General features: G+C 39.0%; 1 protein-coding gene across 9 annotated transcripts in view; it reads left to right on the top strand.

Annotated features, from left to right (window-relative positions):
• syngap1b (synaptic Ras GTPase activating protein 1b) overlaps positions 1-14,034 on the top strand; it is a 126,256-nt gene that overhangs the window by 108,996 nt on the left and 3,226 nt on the right. For 7 of the 9 annotated variants that reach the window (XM_068569937.1, XM_068569942.1, XM_068569938.1 and 4 more), the window contains 2 exons: positions 445-517; positions 6,452-6,513. In XM_068569937.1, the coding sequence (XP_068426038.1) occupies positions 445-517; positions 6,452-6,513 (135 nt within the window). Of the gene's footprint in view, positions 1-444; positions 518-6,451; positions 6,514-11,522; positions 11,653-14,034 lie in introns of those variants that run through there. The other 2 variants (XM_068569939.1, XM_068569940.1) reach the window with 2 other exon arrangements.

Below are 14,034 nucleotides of genomic sequence, written 5' to 3'. Positions count from 1 at the left end.
GATCAGGATCTGTTACTGAACCGTTGGCTTCACATGACCGAGCGTGATTGTCCACAGTTGGCCCTAATTGCGCTTTGAAAACACCTTAAATCAAGCAAAAAGTGCTTTAATTAATCCCATGGAGACGAGAAGAAGAAGAAGAAAAAAACAAAAAAAGAGGCTTCACCAGAGAAAATTGGCAGTGCCTCAGAAAGCATGGCTTGGGCTACTGCCGCCCAACATTTGCAATCGCTTAAAAGATTGAGCTGGGATTCAGATTTGAGATACAGGTAACCAACATTGTAATCACTGTGGTGGTGGTGGTGGTGGTGGTGGTGGTGGTGTTGGGCAAGATGTTGAAGATACAACTGCTCAACTTCTTGTTAAGTATCATCTTGGATTCATAATACTCCCTCTCTTTCTCCCCCATTCCCTCTCCCCTCTCCCTTTTTCTCTGCTTCCAAGACTCATGGCTGTGGAGGATGAGTTAAGGGGACCGCCCGTGATTGAGCCAAAAACCAGGATTTTCCCTGATCAGGTCTGTGAGACTGCTTCCTCTCTTCATCGAGTCCGTTGGATGGCCCGTGCTATCTTCTCTGCTATCCCCCTCTACCTCTTTTCCTCTTCCTCCCCCCACCTTCCCCCCCACTGCTACTGTTATTATTTCATCTGCTGTGTGTCTGCGGTCCCTCTGATTGTCTCGACCTGTCCCTGACCCCGTAACCGTGTTTGGGTATTGACTGCCATCTGTCTGCCGACATACCTGGGAGCTTTGAAGATCAGAGTGTGTTGCTGTTTGCATTCGGCTCGAAAAGGGCTGTGGAGATGTCTGATTCCAGCTGGGTCTGTGAGCATTTTCTCGGCCTGTGGTGATTGTTTCTGTCGAATGTTTCAGCCGAGCATGTCGGGGCTAAAACTCCTTTAAACCAGTTTCACACATGATGTAGAACCAGACTTCCGCTCAGGTTATTGAACAGCTGAGCCCCAAATGCTGCGTGGTGATGCTGCTGTTGTTGTGTCTTCCCCCCTCAGCGGTTTTCATTTCATGCTCTCCGCCTGCTCCATTTCTTCTCCTGTCAAAGAGAACTTGCCCACCTCCAAGCATGACTCATGCTGTAAATATAGAGTGAACATATATCTATTTATATACACACATATATGTGTATATCTCCATATGCATCTATGTTTGAGGAATAACGCTAAGAATGAAAGAGGTAATGGTAGCTATTCACGAGACGTGAACATTTACACAGATCAGTTTCTTTTAATGACAACACAGACACTCTCATATGCAAACTGAATTATTATTTATTTCTCTTGATATATGTATCGGTAGATAAAGCTGAAGAGCCTCAATACATTTTTAAAGTGCCAGAAATAGAAGCACTCATGCAGATTTAAAAATCCTGTGTAATATATTATTGGATTACAATTATTGACAAAGTCAAATTGCAGCAAGTAATGGTCTTTTATTGACTTTAAAGTTGGAATGAATTCACCCACAGGGATCAATAAAGTCTTATCTTAACCTAATTGTAATTATATTTTGTAAAATTTATCTGAGTCCTCAAAGTAACACAAAGTTATAAAACACATGAAGTGGAGTAAAACGTACAATGTTTGCTTCTGAATAGCAGTGGAGTAGAAGTGTGAAGTAGCAGAAAATGAAAATACTCGAGTAAAGAAGAAGTAAAACGTGTGCTTAAGGACAGTGTTTGAGTACATGTATCAGTTACTTCCCATCCTGGTCACCTGTCTGGCCAGATTTGACTGACCAATCATTATATTGTTTGGCTTTTGGATGAGATTTCCCACATCAGTTAAAAATATCACTATATGAATCCATATCTAAAAACAAACAGGAAGAATGCGTGACTGGGACTATATGTGTGTGGGGATTTCTCTTAAATCTATTGATGTGACTTTCTTTGACACATTTTAATACTCATCTTCGCCTTCAAAAAGCTAATTTCTTTGTCAAAGAGCTTAAAGAGTATCCCCACTTGATATGTTTCATCTTTCATGTGGTAGTTATTCTGGATTTTTGTCAATTAACTGCATAAAAGAAATCAAAGACACGACTCACGGTAGATTTCTTTCCCATCAAATGGGAGAGAAAAATAATTAAACATGCCAAGAGGGAAAAGCTGACAGAGCATCACACTCATGGTGACTATTACATCCAATGTGACAATTATTTATTCTGAGAAATCCCACAAGGCTACACATAGACATATATATATATATATATATATATATATATATATATATATATATATATATATATATATATATATATATATATATATATATATATAAATATATAAAATTTCATTATTACTTTCAATCGTTAATCACTTAACTGTTAACAGTCAACATACAACAGAAACAAATTTTGAGCTTTAAGAAAAAGATAATCAGCTAATTCTCAAATTTGAGAACCTTGAATAAAACATAAAACATTTTGTGTTCGTGCCCAAAACATAATCAAAACAGTTACTCATATTTCCTCTTGACTGACTTATTGATTATTGTTCCATTGTGCAAGTAAAGTTTGCACTGAAGGGCGATGATTTGAGGGGCATGGATTACAGGCAATTAGGAAACACATATGTGGGATTTGATTTAGTGCAGAATATAACAACAATAAACAGTTACAAGTTTCTAATTTACTGTAAAAGGGGACGAAAAATTTTTTTTGAAGGCTAATGACTCATTCTGATTCTTGTTCATTGTCAGCTAAAAAGCTGTTGCATGCGTAAGAGTGTACCTCCATGACACAAAACTATTTTTAGTTATAGTACAAGGCTGAAATAGAAAGTGAATTATTTCTTTGAAATACTGATACCAAACTCTATTCTTTCTCCATTAACACGTAAAATAATCAGTTGGAGGTGAATATCTGCCCATGAATATAAAGAAAAGGAAACAGGCTTGTAAGTCTGTCTGCCAAAAAATTGTTCTCATACAACTCAAACTTACTCAAAATTATGTTCTGAGGGACATTTATTTTTGCATTTTGACCCATCCATCACCACAATCTCCTCCTGGGAGACTTCTGCGGACTCGTTTGAAACTGATTTGAGATATATCTAAAGCAAACGTAAACCACACCATAATAGGTTTCCCTCGAATTGTAATTCACAATGCTGGTTTTGGTGTGTTGGATCCCAATTTCTTGGAGACCGGGGTGAAGTCTGTGAGGAGCATTAAGAGGAGCGTTAAAGAGTTACACTAGCATTTAGCATATGGCTTTATATCTACCAGAGACAATTTAAGCTCCAGTACTGCCTTGACAAAAATGTTTATTGGATTATAGGGCAGCACACTGCAAGCAGCATCCTGCTTAACATTCAAACGGTACTGGAGGTTATCTGCAAGCTGCAGGGCACCTACATTGTGGCGTAAAGGAACAATTTCACTTGGGAATTAAGGACTCATAAATGCAGGCATACTATCCTTTTACATGGGGTCCTTAATTCCAAGTAAAAAGACATCTGTACCATGTTTTTACCATATTTAATGTAGTTAACTACATTTCAGGATATGCATATTTAAACTAGAGCACAGAGAGTGGTTAAAAAATTAGAATAGAAAGTTAACTAAAAGCTCATGAAAGTATGCCCACTGCAGTTTATAACAATAGAAAACCCAATCACACAGCTGTTTACAGTCAAGTTTGGTAAATATTAATGAAATGCTATTGAATACAACCAGTCAGGTTGTATAGAAGTCTATGAGAAAATTACTTCTCTCTTGATTTATTCCCTCAGCTATCATTGTAAACATGAGTTATCGTCTCAATCTCTAGTTTTAAGTCTTGTTCAATACAGTGTGATGTTCATTTAGTAAATTATGGTCTATTTAGAGTCAAACAGACCATAAAGCAGCTTGCTTTAGGGCGGGGCTACGAGGTGATTGACAAGTTGCTACCACAACATTATCTCGTCCAAGTGTTGTCCCGGTTTCCGTCTTAAAACTTTAACCCTTTCTTCGTGAGTTTTCAGTTCATGAACAACATTTTCGTTGCCTAAAAAATGTCTTCTTAATAATGTGGTTTTGCATAGCTCCACACGCTTGTAGTCTTCTGGTTGCAAAATAACCAAGATGGCGACGGACAAAAAGTTGAACTTGAGGTTTTAAAACAGCATTCCACAAACAAATGGGAGACGTTTCATCTCCTACTTCCCCTACCTCTTTACAGTCTATAAGTTTATCCGATATGTAGTAGCTATTTACTCACATTATAAGTTTATTTTATTCACAAGTAATATTGTTTAATTATAGTTGTTTGTTTATCTAGGTTAGATTTAGTTGATGTATTAGAGTTTTTTCGATGATAGTTTACTTAGTCTTTCAGTTTGTTAATTGGGTAATCCTGTGGGCACCTGGTGAATACAAAGAAGTAGATGGGTATAGGACCATGATGCACCTGGGTAGGCCTATGATTTTTTTTTACAAATCTCAACCTCATGGTGGTCGCTGTAGCGTAAAAGTCAGGGGATCACCAAAAATCATTGGGATACATTATCTGGGGACCTTGAACGCTTCTCCAAATGGAACGGCTACTCATCTAATGCATCTTCATCTTAGAGTATGTATCACATGTCTGTGTTATTGAATTGGATTCCATTGTACAATTGGAGTTTGTGTTGCTGCCATATGAATGGGTACAAAGAGTAGCAGTTGAAACACAGGAAGGAATTAAACGCTCCTTTGAGCTGCAAGCAGCTCGTCGCTAAAACAGCCGGTGCTTTCAGGGAGAATTTTGGGAAGCCGTTGTAACCAGAAATTACAGGTCCGTTCTGTATCTTAGCTTCAGTCCCTCGTGTTCTTAAACTACAAGACTTAAGACAAGCAGACAGTTCAGTCCAGCAAGAAGACACTCAGCTTTATTGGGTGAGACTGGGGCACACGTAGCAGCTGAGAGTAGGAGCAGAGAATAAACATGGAGGGAGAGGGAAGATGCCATTGTTTCCTCGAGCCTCTGCTAGCAGCTTCCCGCTTCTTAATTAGAGCTCCTATAATAACACAGGGGTATCGATGCCACAGAACAGCATCCTGTTGCCTACAAAATATACACACACTGCAAAAAGTGGACTTCCCTCCAGACAGTTTGAGCTTTCACAAGTGCTAGTAAAAGGCCATGAATGCGTTAATAACGACTGTATCGGCAACCGATGAGGGGATAACCGCAGGCCTAAAAAAAAGCTTGAATATCATTTATTCAGTCTTTATTTTTTCTTTTCTTGTCTTTTTTCTTTTAAATGTGGTTGTGTGCTGTCAGAAGCACCACATGTCCAGTCTAGTAGCCTCATCAACACAAGAACGACTAAATTTGATCAAAACTTAAAAGGCTTGTCGTGGTGAAACGTTTTCTAGTGCTAATATTCACTACCGGGAGAGGTTGCAAGGAAATATATTCATATTAGATTACATGTATTTGTGTAGGGCAGAGCTAAACAAATACATTCATTATTATAATAATGTTTATTTATAATTTTGAAAATTATTGAGTTAATAGATTATGAATTTATCATTTTAAAAAGCCTTTGAAGACAATCAATGCCAGTCTTTACTGGATCTGGTAATTACTGCACATTATCAGATATAAAAATGTAACGTCTAACTGTTCATCATCATCTATGGAGGCTTTCTTTAGAATTTGCTGAACGCTGTTCACGGTTTTGTTTGATCAGCAGCTTTTGATCAATCAGTTTGATCAGTGTGTTTTATTTCATGAGAAAACCGCTTCCTTTGCAGCGACATTAATCATATCAATGTTTCATTCACATACGATTTGTTTGCACTCCTTGATCCGTGCACATTGTTGCAGCTGCTTGACTGTTGGTTACTTCCTGAACGTGTGGTGTGTGGTGTGTGTTACAGTACAATGCAGAGATCATTTTCTCCGTTGTTGCTCTCTGTTAATTAGTGTATTTATGCAAATATGATTCTGGGTTTTACAAGTGTGTATATATTTATCTTCATAGAGTAGATGATTGCATGCTTGGTGTATGCGCATGTTCTTTGGCGCTTCTGAACCAGGAAACAAGCGTCATGCAGCTTTCCAAAGTCTATTGGAGTAATCAACTGCTTTCAGATGCAGATGTCGTTTTGGAGTGCATGAATTAACAGCTTTATCTTTCTTGTCCTGAGCATGATTTCTGTTTTTAATACAGCGCATGGCAAGCTGCTTTAACGCTTTCAGGCTGTTGGGTTGTCTGATGATGTTGTGTGTGAATGGTCGGCATTATGTCCGAGTATGTAAATGTGCGTTAGTACGCATTTTTATGTATATTTATGTCCTTGTTTTCTGTTCCTTTATTTTGTTGTACATTTCTGTATGTATTGTTTTTGGGTGGTTGTTTTTTTCCTCAACTTCCAATCCCCTCTGCCTCCTGCTTTCAATCCTCCTTTTCCTTTCCTCTCCTCTCCTCTTATGTTGATGAGATACGGTGATTTCTCTTAGGGGAGGCGTCAGTCCATCCTAGTGCAGCCCCGTCTCGCGCCTGTCACACCCCGAGTAACCAGGTAATAAACAAACCGGCAAACTTCTCACTCTCCATCCATAACCTGCTGCCTCTTTTCCACTTCTACTGTTCTCTATGTGCGTCCCTGTCCATACGCATAGCATCCTGTGAACTCACTGCAAGTCACACACACTGACAGGCGCACTTACTTTTCCATTTATCTTTCAGAAGTAAAAAAAAAAAAAAAGAAGAAGAAAAAAGGAGGCCTGTCGCAGAGTATTTGCACAGAGGTTACTTGAAGGGCACGCCTCCGTGTTGAAAGAGTGGCAACAAAACATTTCAGAGATTTAAAGCTGCACTGAGAAACTTGGCAGCGAGGGGAAATAATATGTCTCAAGTGTAGTGGCCATAAATCGTGTAATGCAATGTCAGTACGCGGCACCAGGCTGAGTGATCACTTTTTACCCCAAGATACCAAATGTACTACAGAGGCTGGAAATTGAATGTAGATGAATAATTGCTGTCATTTCAAATGACAGACAGAAAGCATTATCACTCAACAAAAAAAATGACAAGAGATGCTGTGTTTAATTAACTTGAGACAAACTGAGGCAAATCAAGATGCTGGTTGCATCCAACATCCCATACCAACATGCTATTTAGTATGCAAAACAGTATGTGAGATTCTTTAGTTTGTTATAAAACCGTAGTGTAGAGACCTATAATACGGCAATTGCGAACACTGGACACACAAACACTAATATCCACACAGTGCAAAGGGGTAGTCGTCATATCAGATAATGGCGGACAGCTCTGTTATGACAGTAATGCTTCAGTATGAGAATAAGATTTTATGTTGCTCCGCTTGGTACTGCTTGGAATTTACTAATTACACTTCAGTGCATTTTAAAGGATATGTACGTGCAAATATATACGTGTAAAAAATATTTTTGAACGATTGTACATGATAAAGTATGAGGTGCATAGTCAGCGATTTTGTTTGTAAAATGTGTTATCCCTTTTACAGCTGGCTTCTTGTGGTTATTGAAGACCTTCTAACGGTGATAATGTGAGGGCAAGAAGCAGATGCTAATGCCAGTAAAAGACCCATTTTTCCCTAAACAATGTTAGATGAGTCACAGTTACAGCTCCTCTTTGGCTCGACGCATGCCACTCTCCTGTCTCCTGGTTGACTCATCAGTGCAAAAGATAAACAATTAAGAACCTTTTTTCATGCAAACAACTTGCCCTAATGCAAAGCCTCTTGTTTTCTGACGAATGATGAAAATATGTAATTTATGCACATGTCATGAGCGGCATTGTATGAAGTAAGCTTCCTTTTGCTTCACCAAACAAAACAAAAAAGCGGCATTTTCTTTGTTTCACCAAAATGGGAAAAAAGGTGGTAAGCTGTTCTGGTTTTGTTGTCACCCTCCGAACACAATGGTGTTCCTTCATGTGTTCAGTACAAATATTCTGCCATTGATCTTTTGAGTTTATTTGAATCACTTGAGATGAATTAGGATGTGTTTTCCAGTTGACCAATGAGCACATTAAAAGCATTGGCAGAAATATATAGAAGTACTGCGGCAGCTTCGACTTTTCTAATGTCTTGTCACGGTATTAAACATTTAATGTTTTGTGTGTGACTGTTGCAGCCAATCTGCAAGTGACAGCACAATTCAGTCATAACCAGCAATGCACAGACTTATATGACAACATTTATTGTTTGCAAATTATTTTCATGTCATATACGGAGCACTTCCTATAACTCTTTGCATTGGGTAAATCGTTTATATGCAGAGAAATACAAAATAAACAATTAATACCATTGATTATTAAGCTCCGATATTTTACTAAACATTAGTCCTCATAATACACAACAGAATGAAAGGTATTACTGTTGCATTTACGAACAAAGTGCACATTCCCTCTGGTTCCTACAATAGTCCAATGAGAAGGCTTTAGTTGACAAATAAAAAGATACTACATTTTGTCTTTTGAGCATTTTCAATGCAAAATGTCGTCTTTTTGCCAAACAGCAACGTAAAAAATAAAATCTGAATTCAAAGGTAAAACACAGGATCATATGTTTATGGCTCCACAGACTGCAATCTAGATTTGTGAACCTGTGAAGAAATAAGGCTAGAAATGTTACATGTTTACTGAAAAGAAATGCCTGGTGGAAAACTCCACTCTCAGTGATAAATCTGTAAGAAAGAAAGAATATTGCGTGAATTCTCTTCCATTGTAGATTTTTCTTTTTTTTCCGCTGTGTTTTGAACTTACATTTCCATTCAGTTTTTCATCCCTCCCATCCCAGCACGCCCTCAGATAAACAACGGGAATTATGGGAAATCTCCGTATCTGACCCAATCCTTCCCTGAAGAACACTGATTAATGTGCACATGTTTTTTTGTTTTCTTTTTGGTGTGTTTTCTGTGTCTTCCAGTGAATCTATGTCTGATATTTATTTGTTTGTCTCTATGTGTTTCGGCACCTGGGCACATTATTTGGTTGAATGGTGGCGTTGGCCAGTTGTTGCGGTGCGTCTGATGTGTGAAATGCGTACTACATTGAGTTTTTTGTTGGTTTTGCGTCAAAGTTAGAGCTCTTAACCTGGCAAGCACGTCATCTTAAGCCATACAGGGGTTCTTTCAATTTTAAGACTACTATATATATATATATATATATATATATATATATATATATATATATATATATATATATATATATATATATATTTAACGTTGATTAAGCCAACACTGTGAGTACGATTTTACAGTTTGCTCTGTAGACATCCACGATTCAAATTGATTGGAGATTGGAGGAGAAGGGTAAGAACCTGTGTGTATGATACCTGCATCATTACTATAAACCAAACATTTCAGTTCTCCACTAAATGTTTTATGTTTCTGTCTCCAGTACCCCCAATTTTTCATTAACATTAAAAAAAAAAAATTAAAAAAGAAAAACACTTTCACACCAAGCGGTAATTGAATGCACCAATAATCAAACAGCCCTCAGAGAGTGAAGCAAGCTTGGTAAGTTTAAAAAAGGGATGTCAGTAACCATTTTCTCACACCATGTCTTTGTTCAGCCGCTTGATTTCTTGAGTTTAATAGACATGTGTATTGGTCTACACATGGATATTAAACAACGCTGTTGGTTGTGTTTGAGAGTAATGAAACACGTGTTAGAGGAGTCATGTTACTGGCATCCTGTAACTGTCTACTGTAGCTGTTCATAGCACCAGTTAGCGGCTGTAAGATGTTTTCATTCATTTTGGTTCTGATTGAGAAGAGAAAAGGCCCGCTAATTCACATCAAATGTTGGGGTAATTTTTTTTTTCGTTCTTCTTTTCACTTTTGTATTTTTTGTTTTTTCAAGTGAAATGGAAACACCCTCCACTCACAATGGGCTCACCCATCAGACACAGTTTATCCAGTGCTAATATTGCTTTTTGTTCCGTTTGATTCATTTTCTCAACTGGATGCAGACCAAACGATCCCTCCTACTTCCTGTCTCTCCTCTCTACAGCACGCCATTCCATCCATGTTACAGTATTTCATACTTCTTGCATTTAAAGTGGTATCTGAAGTCAAACATATTTTTTCTGATGTTTGATAAAGAACAATCCTGAGTTAAATTACTGAACATGTTTTCACACTCATATAGATGGCTCTGCCTTCAGAGTAATTATGTCTAGACACCACACAGCAAATGTGCCCGGCAAGATAAATTAAGTGCAATTATTCCAAGAGGTTCTATCAGAGGTCTGATGGTAAAACTGTGATTTCCAGCTTTCTAAATGCTTCTATATTCAAATCCTCTTGCAGCAGCTCTTAGATACGTTAAGTATACCATTTCGAAAAGAGTCCTCATAGTTGTCCGTTGGCGAAATAACCCAATTGTTTTCTCTCCCCACTGCTCCTACACAGGCGTCAGTGAACAAGACTGGGAGTGAAGGCTTGCAAACAGACCTCAATACAAACTATTATTGAAACTAGTCTTGCATTGCTGTTATTCTGCACCAATGTGGGTAAGAAAAGATGGCAAAACCAAAACTTTGGCTTAATCACAAATCAAAAGTTCCAACCCCGGATGAACACCCATGCAGCAGCTCATGGCTATGCTGTCAATGGGTTTGGGTTTAGACATTTTGATTGGTGAATTTGACAGGTTTGGATTTTACTGCCATGCATTAGGAGGCACCTTTATCTTGCTTTTTAAATTTGGCACTGAGCTCTTTATTGGCTTGACGTCTTGTTGCATGTTTTTAGTAGCAGGCTGATGCTGCGGTAGGTGCTGCTGAGATGTTTATAGAAGCAATACATGTAGAGCTATTCTGTAGTCTTTAAGTTATAAAACTTTCACGTACTCAAGCTTACACATGAACGTAGAAACTTAATCGGTATTAAACATGAATTGTACCCGTTGTCAAAGAATGACACTTTTCGTCACACCCGATAAACACTCCTTACTACTCATCCAAAGAGGATCAGGACCCTTTGACCTCAAGAATTTTAATTCCCCTTCATGCCTTCTTTCCCTGTGTCCCTTTCCCTGTGCTGCCATTTCTATTGGTGTACGCCATGCATCAACTTCGTAACTCATTTGTCTCTCTCTCTCTCTCTCCTCTGTCTGTCTCTCTCTTTCTTTCTGTGTGATCCTTCCAATCCTTTATCACTTGTCTTTTATTTTCTAATTCCTCCTCACTTTGCCTCTGCCATTGCTTTTACATGTACTCATTCCAACCGGTTCTTTGTACTTGTCAATGTTTGACGTTTACCCACTTCCACACACCTCGATCACATTTCTTCTCTGGTGATTATCCTCCTTTGTCCTCTTCCCATCTTTATCCCACAATTCTTACTTCCTCCCACACTCCCACGCCTCTTCAACATGTGATTTTTATTCCTTCTACATGTCATGTTATCTGCCTTGATTGGACATCTCCTTTACAAATCCTCACATCCCTCCCATCGTTCATTGAATGGCCTCTCTCCTACGACCATCTCTCCCTGCTCCCACTCCTCTTTCCCCTCCCCTCTCTCTCTATCTCGCCAGGAGGACCAGCTTTCCTCCCTGGGTTCTGCAGACCCCGGTGTGAAAACTGAAGGTGGAGGGGGAGGTGGTGGAGGCGGAGGAGGACGAGGAGGAGGAGGAGGAGGAACGGTAACCGACGATCAAGGCCTCAGAGTTCCTTCCTCGGGCATTTCCTCCAACAGCTCGCCCCACAATGGAGTCCTCTCCCAAAATGTAGACCCTCCCTCTCTACCCACTCCTCATCAACATCCTAGTCAGAATGGAGAGCTCCGTGGCAACCAAACATCCTCCCCCATGACAACCTCACAGGCAACCGGAACCACGGCAACAGCAACGACAGGCATAGCAGAAGAAGGGGGAGTAGGTCAAACACAACACTGAGCCAAATCAGAGAGAGACGACACAAAGGAAAACACGGTCCCCCGTCTGTCCCATTTAGCAAGACAATACTTTGAAAAGAATTTCGCCGTAGATATCTGTGTTCCCCTGGCAAGAGAGAGAAGAAAAAGTGCGCAGGAGACGAGTAGTAATCACACAGCCACTGTACAGTGCATAACACATGAACACACAACACAAAGGGCTCTTCAATGGACACTTGTTCTCTTTGATGCTCACATGGAGCTTCAGTTAGTATCAGTCTTGCAGGACAAGATAATGATACCCTATCACACACTCCTTGAATCAGTCAAACAAAGCATTTGACGTACACGCCGATATGTGAACACCTGCTCTGTGCACTCATTTTGCCTTTCTGTGGCTTCATGAGAAATACAAACACGTCGTAAACGAACACTATAGAATGTCTTGCACCCCAAAGACGTCATAGTAGCCATTAGCAAGAGCTATCCGCTAGCTTGTAGTAAGCCTTGACTCCCGTGGATGTAGGTGCATTAACGCCTATCCTGAACACGCCAGGCTGCAACTTGTGTAGGTAGAGATGTGGTGATGTAGTCTGGCTTTCTTAGTGCCTTTGAGTGTTTTTCAACAGGGTTTTCCTATAGAGATCTGACACAAGAGTAACAGATGGAGATCCAAGTTAGCTTTGCTCGTAAGATAAATTATCTGTGGGCTGGAAACAGAGATTCAAACACACACGATCAAGCATCGTAGATGTTTGATATGATGGAAGATATTTTTGGGAACTTTTCCTTTTTCTTTTTCAATCTAAGGGACTTCTTGTTTTTTGGACTGAGCTTGTGCAATTTTTCTCTTCTCAATCTCAGAACCGATCCGTGATAAAAACTGGTGCTAAACAGAAACAAATGGTGCCATTTTCAAAGTCAAATGTCTGTGTCTGCCATAGCACTGCCTCGTTCATGATTCACTCACTGTCTTTTCTCTCTTTTTCTCTCCTGCGATTTGTCTTTGACAGGACTCATATTCCCCCAGTATGTTTTCTACGTGTTTGTGTCTTTGTTCTTTGTGCATCCTGTTGTGTTCTTATGTCCAACAGGGTTGTTGGGGTTTCCATGTCAGTGTTTTAGAAGCGCCCTCCTCCAATCTCTGGTTTTATTAACAGTTGATAAAAGCAGCTCCCCAACTCAAAATGTATGGATCATCTATTGAACCGGTTATTTCAAATTTTAGAGTAATAACTTTAACATTGACTGAAGCTACTTTGAATGTAATGGATGAATGGAGGTTTTTTTTTTTAGTTAAAACGTGTTGGTCCAGTTTGTTTCATACACAGAAGATAAATGGTGACATTATTACATTTTATTCTGATTTTTCTTTTGTAAAAAAAAAAACTTTTACCAAAACTAATGTAAGTGCATATAAATACTAATGACCGATTTGTGATTGCCCCCCTATGTTTTAAGTTCAGGTCACATTTTAGGACGGTAAATAATGCCAGTGTGACACGCTATCATGGATCATCTTATGTGTGCAAAGATCATTTTCAACTGCTTAGGTTTGCTTACCATTAAGTGCCTGGGATCAATATATGAAGCATCCTTTGGCCCGTAGACTAGCTAGTCATCGACCAAATGCACATTTTAATGCCTTGCTTGAGACAAGAATATATCACACCCCTAATACTTAAAAATAAATCAGTAATGACATACTGTAGTTTTCATAATTGGAAGTTTCTGAAATAGCATTAAAACAAATTAAAAGAGAAAACTGCTTGATTTACAGTACATTTCAGAAATACGGTGTGATGTGTTTTTTTATTTTTAAATGAACTATTCAGTTTCTCATTTGTCAAGTGCTGAAAACTCAAGTCTCTGAAATGTTTGTAATGTGTTTCCATATTCCCTCATCTTGTGTATGAACTGTCTGTCGTAAGGTTTGTCTGGATGTGAACCTGTTTTTTGTCTCTGTAGCCCCACACACTGGTGTCGCTCTGAATCAACGTGCAGGTTGAACCAAGAGGAGTTAAAGGGTTTCACATCAGCATCGTTTCAGACATTTTTCTATTTAGAGTGAACCAATCACTTACTTTGCAGTGTCAAAGGTCAACATGGCCACAGCTAGCGCTTTGTAGACAAGCGCTACAGGATTAGCTTCGAGTCATACTATCGATGAATGT

Source organism: Clinocottus analis, unplaced genomic scaffold (assembly GCF_023055335.1).
Source record: "Clinocottus analis isolate CAN_PGR_092001 unplaced genomic scaffold, fCliAna1.0.p SCAF_9, whole genome shotgun sequence".
Taxonomy (NCBI): Eukaryota; Metazoa; Chordata; class Actinopteri; order Perciformes; family Cottidae; genus Clinocottus; species Clinocottus analis.
This window is presented reverse-complemented; position numbering and strand designations above follow the sequence as displayed.